At 39.5% G+C, this 17,973-nt stretch overlaps 1 protein-coding gene across 2 annotated transcripts in view; it reads right to left on the reverse strand.

Annotated features, from left to right (window-relative positions):
• The window catches only part of LOC125275153 (Fc receptor-like protein 5), a 51,124-nt gene that overhangs the window by 22,018 nt on the left and 11,133 nt on the right, over window positions 1-17,973 (reverse strand). The window contains exons 3-5 of one of the 2 annotated variants that reach the window (XM_048201863.1): window positions 17,837-17,971; window positions 13,113-13,283; window positions 12,744-13,019 (exon numbers count right to left, since the gene is read on the reverse strand). In XM_048201863.1, coding sequence (XP_048057820.1) covers window positions 12,744-13,019; window positions 13,113-13,283; window positions 17,837-17,971 — 582 coding nt within the window. Of the gene's footprint in view, window positions 1-12,743; window positions 13,038-13,112; window positions 13,284-17,836; window positions 17,972-17,973 lie in introns of both variants that reach the window. The other variant, XM_048201856.1, reaches the window with a different exon arrangement.

Consider the following 17,973-nt stretch of genomic DNA (forward strand, 5'->3'; position numbering starts at 1 on the left):
GCTATTGTGTAGCCTCTTTCTTTTTTTTCTTTTTTTTTTTTGATTGGCTGATAGGTGGCAGGATCGACTAAGAACTCCAGGGGAGACGCGCTTGATTCCTGCCCGGTTCCATAGAGACAGCGGCGTGGCCAGATACATTTTGGGCACTGTGGCATATTAAATATATGATAAATATATAGTTTTTCTGCGTGATAAATTCAATGTGTGGCGGGAGTGAAATGAGTGACTGTCATGCCCTGTATGTGAAACCAGGACAGTAAGTTTTTTGTTTGTTTATTTGTCTGTCGTTTTTTTTTTTTTTTTTTTTATTAAACCACTTTGAAATGCATCCATAAAGTGATGAATTGGAAATTAGCTAGTAACAAACCTCAGTGCATTAAACAATGAATGGCGATCGTAGCGGGCAGTGGTGCAACCATAGACTGTAAAAAATATGGACGTAGTGTCCGTGACGTCACCCATAGAGTTCTGAACAGCAGTTTTGATGCAAAAATGAGGCCGCGGCCATCTTAGCTGCACGTGACCGCACGTCACTCACGGATAACTGAAAATGGGCAAAGAGGCGGGACGTAGTTGGAGCCCATGCGACTTGTTGCTGAAACCACGCCCGCCTAGCATATCTATCTTAGATACTATCTAAAATATTAATAAAGATAACAATATCATTAGAAAGTACTAAAGGTTTACTGTCAATCTACGGTGCTTTTTAAGATAGCGTTATAGATGCTCTAACACCAGTAGGCTAATTAATTTGTGTGGGGTGTGCAAATAACACAAAAAAAATCAACTTGGACTTCATACCTTTAATGAAATAGAGATCGTGAGATGAATCCAATCCGTTGCACTTGGGTAAAATGTCCATTTCAAAACATAAAACATCGTTTATAATGTAAAACTCTATTCGTACATGTACCAGATATCTATAACTCTCAAATGTTCTCTCAAACTAATGAGCACGTGTCCAAAGTATAATTTTTCAAAATAGTGCAGCAGTTTTAGTTATAATATACAAGCAGTGCTGTCGGAGTTGTATATCCTCCTGGTATTGTCATTAAATCTCAGGAACAAAGCTTTTAGCCAATGCCACGACGATCCAACAACGTGTGTTCCGCATGCCAGCACATGTACACAGACTGACATCTGTCTCGAGTATGCAGCAAGCCATACATTGTATAAAATAATCCAGAAAAAAGGCACAAACACGGCTGAGATGCCAAATTCAGCGGCTAGAATTAGCTGAGGTAACATGACGGCTCACAGACAGCAGTGCCGATCCACCTGTCACTCAAGTGACCACGCCCTTAATTATGCAGAACTTTAAGGCTTAATATAATTTAAACGGATGAGTTATAAAAAAGTTCACCCCCCTCAGAGTTGTCATGAAGGACAAAATTAGCAGTATAGACCACAACACAATGTGAACCAGAGTGTAAGCATGTTTTTTTCTGTTGTAAACTTGGCTGTTTTAACATGATGGTCAATGAGATTCTGCTCCCTTTTGCAGCCTGTCCCTAGCGGCCAGTCGATGAATCGCAGTTTAAGTTACTTCCGTATTGGCTTCACGAGAAACTGGGGGAGGTTGCCGCTTGGGTGCAACCAGACGTACCGCTTCCCTACTTCCGGTCTCGGTCGCCATGACGTCACTTTCCCGCCGAAAACGCGCTCCCTCCGCTGGACTGAGTGGCAAAAGAACCTGCTGCGTGACTGGATATAATAGGGGAAACTGTGAAAACGCGAGTAAAACTAACGAATTACACTAAAGGTTGGAATTGAATGTGTTCCTTACAACTTGTCAAATAAACTTAATCCATGGATATTGACATGCAGCCAGGAGTCGTGTTTCCTGACATTTATATGTGCCTGATTTTGACGGCGGGGAAATACATAAAGCAAATCTGCCTGTGAATATTTTATATAACTCCAAAGGCATCTTTACACAGAAAAAAGCGGCACAGAAACCAAATCTGAAGCGGCATAACACCACAAAAATGTGCATTTACACAGAACATTTAATGCTGTTCTGAAGCGGCATAAACACATTTACACAGGAAATAAAATTGCGGGAAACATTTACCTTTTAAAATAACTACAATTTTAAAATTAGTTTTAACAAAAACAAATGCTATAAAATTAAATTAATATAAAAAAGAACAAATAACAATATAGCTGCGAGCAGCGATGGCGGGCCCAAGCCCGGTGGCACCGCCACCCCGGTGGCTTCAGGGCAACTGTGCACAGCGGGCAATAGGCACTTAAAACTGTTAAACATCATAGGACTATGTCAAATTCACTCCACATTTACTGCACTACAAGGTCCCACTATAGAGCCCCTCCTCCCTGCCCATTTTCAAAGGATTACATGTGCCAAGTTTTAACATTATTCTGATGAATTTTGAAGCAAATCAGGTAAAAATAAGAGGGTGATCTCAATGTATGCTGAAAGTGACACATTTCCTGCTTCCAGTTGGTGGCGCTATGACTTTGAATCACAATAGTCACATCCATGTGATCAGCCTTGTACAACGAAGACTAAGCCGAAGTTTCATCAAAATCAATTAATGTATGCAGAAGTTATAACACTTTGTTCCCCTTTTCTTGCCATAAATTCGTTGCCTCGCCACGGCCAAACCGTTTGAGATATCCAAAATCCGTTTGCAATTAAACAACTTCAATGTGTTAGCAACAAGTTAAAAAAAGCTTGGTGTAAATTGGATAAACCCTGTAGGAGTAGTATTATAAAATCCATAGCCTGTTTTTTCAAAAAATTAATATTCAAACCAAAATAGCCGACTTCCTGTTGGTCGGAGCTAATGAATGTAAATTAGAAAATTGTCCGGCTTGATGAGAACAATATGTGTACCGAGTTTGGTGACTGTAGGAAAAACTAACCCCCCCACTTTTGTCAAAAGGTGGCGCTACTGAGCCCCTCCACCACGCCCATTTCTATGGCTTTGTCCATGTCTACTGGTTGACAATATTGATGTGTGTGTCGATTTTCATGCAATTTGAAGCATGTTAAGAGCCTCAAAAACACTCAAGAATATTATTACAGTTTGACCTGTTGCCATGGCAACAATATTTCAAATATCAAAAATCCTGTCATAGGTCTACATCTGCTGTGTATTGACATTACACTGAATTTTGAAGCAAATCAGGTAAAAATAAGAGGGTGATCTCAAAGCATTTCAAAAAGTGATACACTTCCTGCTGCCAGTTGGTGGCGCTATAACTTTGACTCACAATAGTCACATCCATGTGATCAGACTACTACAACCAACACACTCGTGAAGTTTCATAAAGATCAATGTATGTATGCAGACGTTATAACACATTTCCTGTTTCCCTTTTCTCGCCATAAATTCGTTGCCTCGCCACGGCCAAACCGTTCGAGATATCAAAAATCCCCTGGCAATTTTTAATCATCAGTGTCTTGACTTCATGCTGACCGAGTTTGGTGGCGATCGGATTAATCGTCTAGGAGGAGTATATCAAATTCCAGAGCATGCGTTTTTCAAACAACCCTTAATAGCTGACTTCCTGTTGGCGTGGCGTTTAACTTAGAGCACGAAAGTTGTTCGGCCCGATGAGGTCTATATGTGTACCGAGTTTCATACTAATACGTGCAAGCATGTTTAATATATGGACCAAATTTTCAGACTTTTTTCAAGGGGGCGCTGTCGAGCCCCCCTGCCACGCCCGGGTACCAGCCTCTGCGGCGTCCTAATGGCCGCGGATTCCAATGTGTGTGCCAATTTTCAAGAGTTTTTGAGCATGTTAAGGACCCCAAAAAGCCCCGGAAGACGGAAAAAAAAATAAAATATAGCTGCGAGCAGCGATGGCGGGCCCAAGCCCGGTGGCACCGCCACCCCGGTGGCTTCAGGGCAACTGTGCACAGCGGGCAATAGGCACTTAAAACGGTTAAACATCAAAGGACTATGTCAAATTCACTCCACATTTACTGCACTACAAGGTGCCACTATAGAGCCCCTCCTCCCTGCCCATTTTCAAAGGATTACATGTGCCAAGTTTTAACATTATTCTGATGAATTTTGAAGCAAATCAGGTAAAAATAAGAGGGTGATCTCAATGTATGCTGAAAGTGACACATTTTCTGCTTCCAGTTGGTGGCGCTATGACTTTGAATCACAATAGTCACATCCATGTGATCAGCCTTGTACAACGAAGACTAAGCCGAAGTTTCATCAAAATCAATTAATGTATGCAGAAGTTATAACACTTTGTTTCCCTTTTCTTGCCATAAATTCGTTGCCTCGCCACGGCCAAACCGTTTGAGATATCCAAAATCCGTTTGCAATTAAACAACTTCAATGTGTTAGCAACAAGTTAAAAAAAGCTTGGTGTAAATTGGATAAACCCTGTAGGAGTAGTAGTATAAAATTCATAGCCTGTTTTTTCAAAAAATTAACATTCAAACCAAAATAGCTGACTTCCTGTTGGTCGGAGCTAATGAATGTAAATTAGAAAATTGTCCGGCTTGATGAGAACAATATGTGTACCAAGTTTGGTGACTGTAGGAAAAACAAACCCCCCCACTTTTGTCAAAAGGTGGCGCTACTGAGCCCCTCCACCACGCCCATTTCTATGGCTTTGTCCATGTCTACTGGTTGACAATATTGATGTGTGTGTCGAGTTTCATGCAATTTGAAGCATGTTAAGAGCCTCAAAAACACTCAAGAATATTATTACAGTTTGACCTGTTGCCATGGCAACAATATTTCAAATATCAAAAATCCTGTCATAGGTCTACATCTGCTGTGTATTGACATTACACTGATGAAGTTTGAAGCAAATCAGGTAAAAATAAGAGGGTGATCTCAAAACATTTCAAAAAGTGATACACTTCCTGCTGCCAGTTGGTGGCGCTATAACTTTGACTCACAATAGTCACATACATGTGATCAGACTCCTATAACGAACACACTTGTGAAGTTTCATAAAGATCAATATATGTATGCAGACGTTATAACACATTTCCTGTTTCCTTTTTCTCGCCATAAATTCGTTGCCTCGCCACGGACAAACCGTTCGAGATATCAAAAATCCCCTGGCAATTTTTAATCATCAGTGTCTTGACTTCATGCTGACCGAGTTTGGTGGCGATCGGATTAATCGTCTAGGAGGAGTATATCAAATTCCAGAGCATGCGTTTTTCAAACAACCCTTAATAGCTGACTTCCTGTTGGCGTGACGTTTAACTTAGAGCACGAAAGTTGTTCGGCCCGATGAGGTCTATATGTGTACTGAGTTTCAGACTAATACGTGCAAGCGTGTTTAATATATGGACCAAATTTTCAGACTTTTTTCAAGGGGGCGCTGTCGAGCCCCCCTGCCACGCCCGGGTACCAGCTTCTGCCCGGCCCTGTTGGCCGCGGATTCCAATGTGTGTGCCAATTTTCAAGAGTTTTTGAGCATGTTAAGGCCCCCAAAAAGCCCCGGAAGACGGAAAAAAAAAAAAAAAAAAAAAAAAAAAATAATAAAAAAAAAAAAATAAAAAAAAAATAATAATCCTTAGAAAAACAAGAGGGCCCTGCGCGAATTTTCGCTTGGGCCCTAATAAATAATAATAATCCTTAGAAGAACAAGAGGGCCCTGCGCGCTAATTCGCTTGGGCCCTAATAAAACATGAAATAAACAAAAACACGACATTTTAAATGTAACGGCAATTTAAATTTCCTGCGTGTGCTACACTGTATCGTGCGCTGGACGGTTTGTCACAATGTTAGCTTCTGTGATATTGACAGTGTTTTTCTTTTTCTTAACAAAAATGTTCCAACTGGAAACAACGCTTAAAAGAAATTATGAATTACTGCATCGGGAACATCGCCGCACGATTAAAAGAGGCCGAAATTTGTTTCAAAGAGCAAGGAAGTCACTCAGGCGCAGACACAACAAACGAAAATTGATACTAGCGTTAGCTTTCCAACGGAGACAGCAGATGTCGCCAGACCATCATGTGTTGGTGAAATGTCGTCCGCAAGGAGATGTTTTTTGGAATGTAATGGTACACAATTACAGTGATACTGACTGGGTTAAGAATTTTAGGATGAGTCGAGATACTTTTATATCCTTGGCTAATGAACTGCCTTTTTGCGTGCACTGTAAAAAATAATCCAGTGGCTTAGTAAATTTCACAAAAATAAAGAGCTATATTAACTTAATAAAATCTTTTGAAATCATTTAAGTGATATTTTGAGTGGGTCAGGTTAAAAAAAAATAATTAAAAATCCAACAGGTAGTTTCTCTAAAATTGACATATATTATTTAACTTTATTTAATGAAAATAAATAAGTATTTAACTAACTAATTATATTTTTAATATACCCTCAATATTTCTGGTGAATTCTAATAGAAATATTTGATAATTATTTACTTGTACTGATCTGTTTTAGAAACTAAAATTATTAAGTATTTCCTACCAATTTTCCTAAATAAAGTTCCAGCTTAATAAACGACAGTTTAAATAAATTGAGTAAATTTCGCGGCTAAAGTGATCACGTGTGCAGCTCCGCAGAAAACAAAGACAATCTGCTTTCCTCAGCAACGACGTCGAACATACTCCTTGCAAATCCTGGTAAGTAACGTTAGTCAGCTAATCCTACTTACGTTTGTAACACTTTATTAAAAAGTTAATAATTATTAAGCATTTCCTAACAATTGTCTTTGTATTTTACGTCATCTTAAACAAGTTTCGCGGCTTAATCGAAGCCACCTGAAGGACGGCTTTCCTCAGCAACGGCAAGGCCCGCACTCCTCGCATATCCTGGTAAGTTACGTTATGTAATTTAGCCAGCTAATACTACTTATGTTTGTAATACTTAATTCAGAAGTTAATTATTAAGGATTTCCTAACAATTGTGTTTGTATTTTGCGTCATCTTAAAAAGTTTAACAGATTTCGCGGCTCAAGCAAGAGGCACCTGTCACTGAAGGACTGCTTTCCTCAGCAACGACATGAACAGCATTACTCGAATATCCTGTAAGTAGTCATTTTATAACTATGTATATTTGCAATACTTTATTCAAAAGTTGATTTAACGTTGACCGTGTGTACGTGTACACAACAGTGTAACGTTAGTTTTCTAAGTAAGTTACGTTACTGGCGCAGTATGTTAGCTAGTAAGTTACCAGTTGTTGTTGTGTTTTTTTTTTTTTTGGAGTGGGTTAACGTTAGTACTATAGGCCACGTACACACTGTAAGTTTCAGCAGTGACAACCGCATTTAAATGCGGGAGTGAATCCCCTAAATTTTCGTTACGTGTGTGTACGGAACACGACTCACTCTCGAAACTGCGATGATTGACAGCTTGGAAACCATAGCGACGTTCTGGCGTCTCTCATGTTTGGTATCCGTTATCGTGACCAAAGTAATATTAAAGTGACAAAACACTCGTTATTTTCAGCAATTTAAACACACTAACACTGTCGACGGAGGCGTCGTGTTTTATGCATGGACAGTAGGGCTGCACGATTTTGGGAAAATGTCATATTGCGATTATTGAGGTCAATATTGCGATTGCGATATGCGATAGCGATATAATAAACAAATAGTATCATGAGTCATCTTGCTTGGTTCTCAGTGAAAATGCACACACAGATTACTGATAACGCTGAAATGTGTATTTCTCAACTCAAACTAGCAACAACAACAAACAAATGCACACTGTTTTCAAATTAAAATATTTTTACAAAATTAAATAACATCTTTGCATTTGTAATTGTTACATTTGTTTTGTTCTGTTACATTTTATATATATATATATAAATCAGATTAATACAGATAACTACAATAGAACAGAAGTCTGAACAATTAAACAAATAGGCTACTATAAATATGTGGTTTTAGTCACAATACAATAAATAAGACAGAAAAATAATTACAACATTCTGTACACGATAAATAAATAAATAATTTAAAAACTATTAAATAAATTAATTCAAACAATTTGTTGATGAACAGTACTCATTTTTTTCATGCTTTAACATTTCATGCTTCAGAACTTAAAGTTATACTGGATTAAAAAAAAAAAAAATTAAATGACAATATGCATAGGCTAAATCAAGTCAAATGCCTGCATTACAAACATGCCTAGTCACCCAAAACTGAAAAATCTGACATCATTTACTCACCCTCATATTGTTTCAAACTCCGCATCCAAAGTCATGCAGCTTTGTACTAAATACACAAGGGTGAGCACATGATGACAGAATTTTCAGTTTTGGGTGACTTGTCCCATAAAACCATCAAGCTTTTATAAGTAGGTCATCACCCTTTCATAAGGCTCCTCCTCTTCACTATAACTGTGTGGCACTGTGGATGGTGCAGCATCTCGTGAGGTAACTGATGGTGTTCCAGACCTCCATTGGTGAGTAAAGGGCTGGCGAACAGTTGAATGGGCACCTGCATGTGGAGGAAATATACTTGCTAAGATGTTGCCAAACTGCCTAAAAGAGCTGCTCACATGTGAACCAGGTCCAGTCTTAGCCTATTTTGATCCTCTCAAGGAGCTAAGGTTGCAAGTTGATGCCTCAAAGTACGGGCTCAGGGCAGTAGTACTGCAGGAAGGAAGACCCATCGCATATGCGTCAAAGTCTCTCTCTGAAAGCGAAATTAACTACGCTCAAATTGAGAAAGAACTCTTTGCCATATTGTTTGGCTGTAAGCGTTTCCATCAATACATCTATGGTTGATGGTTTCAAGTCCCCGGCTCAGCTGTTGATGAGTCGTTGCCTGCGATCAACCCTGCCCAATACCAACCAGCAACACTTGCCAAAAGTCATCAGCTGTAAGGATGTCAGAGTGAAGAGTGCATAAACAACAGCTCCAAAAGTGCTACTGCGACAGATCAGCTAGGCCCTTGTCTCAGCTCAAGGAAGGACAGGCGGTTCGAATGCAGGAGCATGGATACTGGAAGCTGGCTGTCGTTATCAGAGCAGCCAATACTGAAAGGTCATATCATGTGCATACTGCTGATGGTCAGGAATATCGACGAAACAGACGTCACCTGTTGGACACAAAAGAGCCCGGAAGCAACAGTTCTGATGATGGCACTGAGCCATGTGCAACACCAATTAACAGTGCACCACACAATGACATTACACATACAACTAACACTGATGAGCCACCCAAATCTGACACTTACATCACCAGATACGGACACCAGATAAGGCCCAGAGTTATTCTGGATCTGTGATTGTACAAGGGTGTAGGCGGATCGCTGCCCTTTCAAACACACAATGTTCATTACAATTCATGTGTTTTGTATATGTGACAGTTTCTGAATATGTGATTATACAGTTAGTTTGTATTACAGTCTAGCAGTCTACTAACGTTCCAGTTCGGGCATAATAGAATGTTTTCTTTGGTCAGTATGAGTGCAGTAGTTCTCTTTAAATTGCATTCTTTCAAAGAAAAAAAAAAAAGGGAGATGTAGTGTTCTTATGTTAAGCAAAAGCCAATCACATGTCTGAATTGATATATGCCTTATTCCTATTGGTTGTTCTATCTGCCAATTAGATATGAGTGTTTCGACTATGTGGATGTTACCGTGACGACTGGCGAGCTAGAGCTCATGTTCTGTGTTTAAAATGGAGAATAAAGTTTCCTGTTAATATAAGTAATGCGTGCGTCCTGATCATAGACTGTAAAAAAATATGGACGTAGCGTCCGTGATGTCACCCATAGAGTTCTGAACAGCAGTTTTGACGCGTAAATGAGGCCGCGGCCATCTTAGCTGCGCGTCACTGCACGTCACTCCCGGATAACTGAAAATGGGCAAAGAGGCGGGGAGGTGGTTTGAGCTGATATGACTGGTTGCTGAAACCACACCCGCCTAGCTCGACGTGACCATGTTAGCAAGCAAAGGAGCTATCTATCTATCTTAGATACGATCTAAAATATTAATGAAGATAAGTTTTATCATCAGAAGGTTCTAAAGGTTTACTGTCAATCTACGGTGTTTCTTTAAGATATAGATGCTCCAACACCAGTAGTGTTGGGTGTGCAAATAACAACATGGAAAATCAAAATGGGACTTCATACATTTATAATGAAATGGAGATCGCGAGATGAATCCAATCTGTGGCACTTGGGTAAAATATGAGTGTCCATTGCAAAACAAAAAAACATTTCACATTTCTTCTGAATGATCTGCTCTCTGTCATCGTTCTTCAAGAAAGGATGCAATCTGAGCAGCCTTTATGTTGTAAAACTGTATACGATCGTATCTAACAAACAAATGTGCCTGTGTCCAAAGTATACTTTTTTTCAAAATAGTGCAGCAGTTTTAGTTATCCAAGCAGTGCTGTCAGAGTTGTATATCCTCCTGGTATTGTCATTGTAGTAAATCTCACAATCAAAACTTTCAGCCAATGCCACGATCCAACGTGTGTTCTGTGTCTCTTCCCCATGCATGCACATCTACACAGACACACATCAGTCTCGAATATTATGCAGCAAGCCATATTTTATAATTGTATAAAATAATCGAGAAAAAAAAGCACAAAAACGGCTGAGATGCCAAATTCAGCGGCAGCTGAGGTAACATGACGGCTCACAGACACCAGCGCAATCTACCTGTCACTCAAGTGACCACGCCCTTAATTAATACAGAACTTTAAGGCTTAATATAATTTAAACGGATAAGTTATAAAAAAATTCACCCCCCTCAGAGTTGTCATGAAGGGCAAAAATAGCAGTATAGACCAAAACCACAATTTGAACCAACTTGGACAACTTGTAAACATGTTTTTTTCTGCTATAAACTTGGCCAATTTAACATGGGACTCTATGAGATTCTGCTCTCTTTTGGAGCCTGTCCCTAGCGGCCAGTCGATGAATCGCAGTTTAAGTTACTTCCGTATTGGCTTCACGAGAGAAAGGGGGAGGTTGCCGCTTGGTCCTGAATCTTACAGCATAAACACAACAAACTTGTGCAGTTTATTGCGTTTTGCTGCTCCTTGACCAACGACCTCTCGCCTAGAAATTTAATGGTGAAGGCTTAACGCGGCACTGCCTGCATCGCGCAGACATGCTACATGCGAATATGAACTTGTTGGAGTGACAGTGAAAAAAAAATATAATTTTAAAACTAGCCATTTATGATATATTACAATTTTCATCTTAATGTAAGAGTAATAAGAGACTGAAATCAGAAAACTTACTTCTTGATGTCGGACAAATGTCTTCAGTGGCCATCTTCAGTGGCGCTGTCAGTTGAAGATTGCGCTCTTTCTTCTGTCTGTGTCAAGCATCCAACAGCATTTACCGGCAAAGCGCAGGGACGATGTCCCCAGATATTATCACACATATCATAAAAGGCGAATGACTTTGGAGTCATTCCACTCGTGTTGCTGTGGTCTTTTGTTTTTAGGTAAAAACATTTCAGACTTTTGAGCTTAGTCGTAACCTGCTTCTTATCTCTCTGCACACCGCGAAGTCGAAGTCTCTCAGCAATAGTACAGTACACATTGCTGTCTCTTACAGTTCTGTCAATTTGCCGGTTAATTTCTTCCTCTGCACTTATTGAAAGAAGCTCTTTTACTTCTATGTTGGACCAGTTGTTTCCCCTATTGGTAGACATTTTTTTAAATTAACGTTAGCTAAAACAAAATGGAGCTGGCTGTAGGCTATATGTTTTTGCCTCGAACTGACAGGTGTCCTTTGGGTTGTCATGACAACGACGCTGCTTAGAACGGCAGTGTTTCGCGTTTCATTTACACTGAATCAAAACAGCATTGCGTCGGCTTTGATACTAGGGCCTGAGGTGGGTCAGACCCGGTGTATTTAGGATCTGCTTTAATGCAGCATTGCGTCTTTACACTGAATTCTGAGCAGACACAGACCCGCTTCAGAGCAGCCATAAATCGGCTGTGTAAAGATGCCTCAATATCGGTAGGTCTAAATCCGCGTAAATCACTTATATCAATGTTATATCGTCATATTGTCCAGCCCTTAAAACATATATAGTTTTATAGTATAGTTTTTGTCAGTGTTGTTTATTTAAAAACACCCAATTATGCAGAATATAAGATGGAAAATATTTAATTGACGAGTTGTCAACATAATATATAACAATACAATATATATGGTATGATTTTACCTCAAAATCCAACAATCTGACACAAAATGATAACTGCAAATCCATGTTTCTCTGCTATAGTCCAGCTGTTTCTGTGAATTGCAGTGATCCATTTGCTTATTTTTCTGTAGTTTCTAAATATATACCTCAGGTTTTGTGCCAAAACTATTTGTACAGTAAATCAAAAAGCTCTTTCCCGTTTTGGAAGTGTTTTGTGTGTTTTTCGCGACATTCACGCTGAAAACCAACGTTGCCGCTCAGTCTTTTGCCACTCAGTGGATGTGACCGCAGTCGTAACGGTCGATGGTGACGTCACGTGCATACCCTCTATTGTGGACTGTGTACAACTCACTCAGGGCGGGTCTATGCTAATACGGCACAGTATGTCAACAGTCATGGGCGGGGCCAGTGCAACGTGATGTAACTTTGCCCAGAATCTGCAAACAGCTTGTTCTGAGACACTGCTTATTATTTATGGGGATTAAAAAAAGAGGAGCGGGTGGATTTTTATCATTATAGTTTGGTTGTGTACACACACTGCCAACACACATTTATGTTCAAACACCATGAATTTAGCATGAAACCTGCTTCATGCATTGACTGTAAACTGCCAGTGAAATGAATAAATACAGAAACACAGACTCACGTTGTACAGTGATATTAACAGGATGAGATTTCTCTCCAGATTCAGACTGACACCAGTACACTCCAGTGTCCCATGTGCTGGTGAATCTGATTGTACATGTAGATCCTGTTTGTGATCCCCATGATGAACAATCTTCCAGCCCCCAAATGTCTGTGTATCTTCTGACTGTCCATCCATCAGAGTTACTCTGGTCCTCACAGTTCAGAGAGAGAGAGACAGATGTGAAGTGTTGAGTTCTGCTGGGACTGATAATCAGAGACACTCGAGGAGAAACACCTGAAAAGACAATTACAGCTATAATTTCAGGTTTGAGTATAAGAATGTTCTTTATTAAAGTTTAACCAACTTTTAAGTTCTGCATGAACTCACCAGTGACCCACAGTGGTTGTTTGTTGCTGTACAATGTTTTATAGTCTGTTTCTTCTCTCTCTGCTCTGCACACATAAACTCCAGTGTGATTTACAGTAGCAGAACTGATAGTGTATTTTCCTCCAGCTCCTCTGCTGCTGTCTGAGAGCAGCTTATAATGATCCCTGAAGTCTGTAAAGTAAGATAATGTGTAGATTTCACTTTAAAGTGGTTCGATTTCAACCTGCTTTGAATGGTTATAATGTTGGTAGTAAATGTAAATGAACAGTGTTTACTCATTCTCTGTGTTTCCTGGACAGAGTTGTTCATATTCATTTGTCAGCAAAAGTCTGTTGGATGACTCATTTTACATATTAGACTTCTGACATACGCAGCAAAATCCCCAGTGTTAAATTAACACTCCTCAGTGTGTCCACACTACAGGGTGTTAAATGTAACACTGAAGCAGTATTGAAGTTAATGAGATAATTAAGTGATGATCAAGCGGCAACCTCCCCCAGTTTCTCGTGAAGCCAATACGGAAGTAACTTAAACTGCGATTCATCGACTGGCTGCTAGGGACAGGCTGCAAAAGGGAGCAGAATCTCATTGACCATAATGTTAAAACAGCCAAGTTTACAACAGAAAAAAACATGTTTACACTCTGGTTCAAATTGTGTTTTGGTCTATACTGCTAATTTTGCCCTTCATGACAACTCTGAGGGGGGTGAATTTTTTTATAACTCATCTGTTTAAATTATATTAAGCCTTAAAGTTCTGCATAATTAAGGGCGTGGTCACTTGAGTGACAGGTGGATTGGCGCTGCTGCCTGTGAGCCGTCATGTTACCTCAGCAGCTAATTTCAGCCACTGAATTTGGCATCTCAGCCGTATTTGTGATTTTTTTCTGGAATATTTTATACAATATGGCTTGCTGCATACTCGAGACAGATGTCAGTCTGTGTACATGTGCTCGCATGCGGAACACACGTTGTTGGATCGTCGTGGCATTGGCTAAAAGTTTTGTTCCTGAGATTTACTACAATGACAATACCAGGAGGATATACAACTCCGACAGCACTGCTTGGATATAACTAAAACTGCTGCACTATTTTGAAAAATTATACTTATGTTGAGAGAACATTTGAGAGTTATACAGATATCTGGTACTGTACATATAGAGTTTTACATTATAAACGATGCTCAGATTGCATCCTTTCTTGAAGAACGATGATGGAGAGCAAATTATTCCGAAGATATGTAATGCAAACGATGGATAATATATAAAGATTTCATGGATTTAACGCTTTCATGAACAAAAAGTAGTTTTTTTATGTTTTGAAATGGACATTTTACCCAAGTGCAACGGATTGGATTCATCTCGCGATCTCTATTTCATTAAAGGTATGAAGTCCCAGTTGATTTTTTTGTGTTATTTGCACACCCCACACAAATTAATTAGCCTACTGGTGTTAGAGCATCTATAACGTTATCTTAAAAAACACTGTAGATTGACAGTAAACCTTTAGTACTTTCTAATGATATTGTTATCTTTATTAATATTTTAGATAGTATCTAAGATAGATATACTAGGCGGGCGTGGTTTCTTTGCCCATTTTCAGTTATCCGTGAGTGACGTGCAGTCACGTGCAGCTAAGATGGCCGCGGCCTCATTTACGCGTCAAAACTGCTGTTCAGAACTCTATGGGTGACGTCACGGACACTACGTCCATATTTTTTTACAGTCTATGGTGATGATCGACAATTACACCTGATGCTAATAAGCAGAATCATGTGACAAGAAAGAGTAGTAATAAGTGTAATAATAGGTGTGTTCGACATCGGCTGCGGCTGGATGAAACTGATCGGCGAGATTAGCCGCGTGCAGGCGGGGAGGAGCTGAAAACGGAGACGTGAAGTCGGACACTTTCTGCTTCCCGTAGTGATGCTCGTGCTGCGTTTGCATCGGTTTGCATACTTTATCACAGCTGAAGTGAAACAAATGCAATATTTGACTAATACACTGATGTTTCAGAGACCTTTTCATTCAATACTTTATGTACTGCTTACAGCGTCTGTTTTTACAAGAATAAAGTTCAACATAAGCATATGTTATTTAAATAATGTAGTGGGGTCTTTGTTTTTCATCCGTTTTATTTTGATAAACATGACACAATACAACATCGCGACTACATGAAAAGAGCTTTAACTGTTATAAAAACACAGATTTTTGAGCATTAGTGGAGCTGAAGGAGTGACAATAAACATGAAACACACGTGATCGTTGTCATGCGGTGAATCCGGCCAATCATGAAACAGCTGTGTCGTCATCAGCGCTCGTGCAGCTCCTCTTGAGAAACCGCGCTGGCTAACTCAGGCGGCTGATCTCGAATCGCTCTCGCTGTACTTTAAAGCCATACGTCACAGTCACATGACGTCAGCGCTGTCTCAAGTCGGACAACATTTCTTACCGGCATGCACTGCTTCAAGTCAGCCGCCGATCGGTCTTTGCGGCGCTGCATCAAGTTGAACAAGCCTATAGTTTAATGGCTGGAAGTTAGTTGTGTCTCTTTTTTTCTGTTCTTTTTTGTCTTTCCTTAAATGTCTCTGCTTATTTATATCAGGTATCACCACTAACTGACAATCATCACTTAATTAAGCACTTAAAGACCCCCTGTGGTGAAAATCAAGTTTTTAATGTTGTTTATATGTCTATGTAGTGTTTTTAATACGCTTTAAGACAAACCATGTGCAAATTCATAAGTCAGCACTATTGCTGAGTATTTTATGTTTGAAACTGAAGTAAACCAAAGACAATCTAAAACCCGTGGTTTGAAATCGGTGGTGTTTGTGACGTCACAGACTACCTTGTAACCAATCAGAACAATGCGCTGGCAGGCTTTAGCATATCATTAACTATGACTGCTCTGAAGCAGGAAAGTCTCGAGAGAAGCCAGATTATCCCGGTACATTTTCTGTTGATATGAAAAATTGTGTAGATTTAGCAATATAGCGATTCTGTTACGATGTTATGATGAACTATAAGCCTTTCTCCACTGATGTTCTGAGTTGTTCAAAGATTTTGTAAGGATACTGATTGTTAGAAGGCAGCTGTCTGACTCTCAGATGAAGATGAATCATATTAATTAATGACAGAACCGTTGCAAGAGCTGTGCCAAGTGTGCAAGTGCATAGGGGCTCGTGCCAAAGTAAAGTGACAGCTGACTTGAAATAAAGCCAATAAAGTTCGTTTTTGTCCTTTGAAATATTTTAATACTATAAAACATAGCTAAAACAATATTGCTCTGAGCGTGTGACCGTGATTGAGAGTTATTCAGTGAATTTCAGTCCATTATAAATTCTGATTTTGGCCGCCTCTGGAATGGATCAAACCATAGATATTAGCCTACCTGATAAGTTCAAGTAAATACTCTTGAAATCCACGCCCATTCAAGGATGTGCCTTTATTTTATGTACAGAGAAGGCACGGGCGCCTGCAGGATTTTCATTTTTTTAAAGGTTTTTTAAGCGATCCTGGGCGGAGTAAGTGTTATCAAACAAAACAGAGGCTAGCTAGACCCTCCCTCCTCCTCCTCCTCCTCCCCTCCGTGCTTCCTGAAACAGTCATGAACGTGCATTTAAAATCATTCTTGTCGGTTACTGGCTGGAGCATGTTTATTATGATTCGTGGTCCAGGCTGCACCAGTTTGTTTTTATTGCTGTTTTCGGAGCTTGTGGCGACCACAGAGACTGCATTTTTTTATGGTGTGTTCAGGGGACAGGCAGCTAGCGGATAGTGAGGAGATGTTTGCTGTATGTGACAAAAAATGTTTTGGCCTAAAAACGCGTGACATCACTTAGAGCACCTTTAAATCTGAAAAGTCCAAAAAAACAACAAAATTGTCAAACATCAATTTAGCACATGTTCACAGAGGAAAACAGCTGCTTGTTATATCGATACTGTATGTTTTACTGAGAAATTGCTTCAGGTGATTCAGTGAGAGAGCAGTTCAAACGTTTTGCAAAGGTGTTACCAATTCATAATTTAAAACACAATTTAAGCGTCAGAAAATATTCAGTTTAGTTGCAGAGCTGTTAAACTGAATATACAAAGCGAAGCAAGCTTTTTTCTTAAATATCAACACAAACATCAAATACAGCAACAGCAGACTCTCCGAGCTGCCATGAGTGAGTGGAGACGGAGCTAATTTGCATATTCGTTGATCCGTGTATATTAAATGAGGCAATGTTGTAGAGTTACATTCAAGCTATTTTAAGGTATTAAAGGAATTCTCACTTGATTTTTTTTTTTTTTTTTTTTTTTTTTTAAATGTGTCATTTTGGTGATCAAAGATGAGTTTTAAGGGAAAAAATAATTTACTACAGGGGGACTTTATCTTATTAACTTCAATACTGCTTCAGTGTTACATTTAACACCTTGTAGTGTGGACTCATACACTGAGGGGTGTTAATTTAACACTGGGGATTTTTCTGTACAGGACTTTTGTGAAAACTACAGAGTATACTTCTTCATTTCCTCACCCATGGACAGTATGATCAACAGAGGTTTATTATCACTGATTGTTACTCACTCCTGCTAAACGTTTACTCTTTGAATTCTTGCACACAGGAACAATACAAGTTTACATGCCCTGTCTCTATTGTTTGGATTCAGAAATATTAATATTTCAGACTTGAATAAAATCAGCTAATTCAGATGATACAACATGAAGCACATTACTGACCTGATGAGACAGTTTCAGTTACAGTGAACCAGCTGAATGTCCAGCCTGTAGAGGAGCCTTTAACCTCACAGATCAGAGTCACTGGATCTCCTTCAGTCAACCACTGCTGAGGAGAAACACCTAACCTGACTTTTTCT

Source organism: Megalobrama amblycephala, linkage group LG1 (assembly GCF_018812025.1).
Source record: "Megalobrama amblycephala isolate DHTTF-2021 linkage group LG1, ASM1881202v1, whole genome shotgun sequence".
Lineage (NCBI taxonomy): Eukaryota > Metazoa > Chordata > Actinopteri > Cypriniformes > Xenocyprididae > Megalobrama > Megalobrama amblycephala.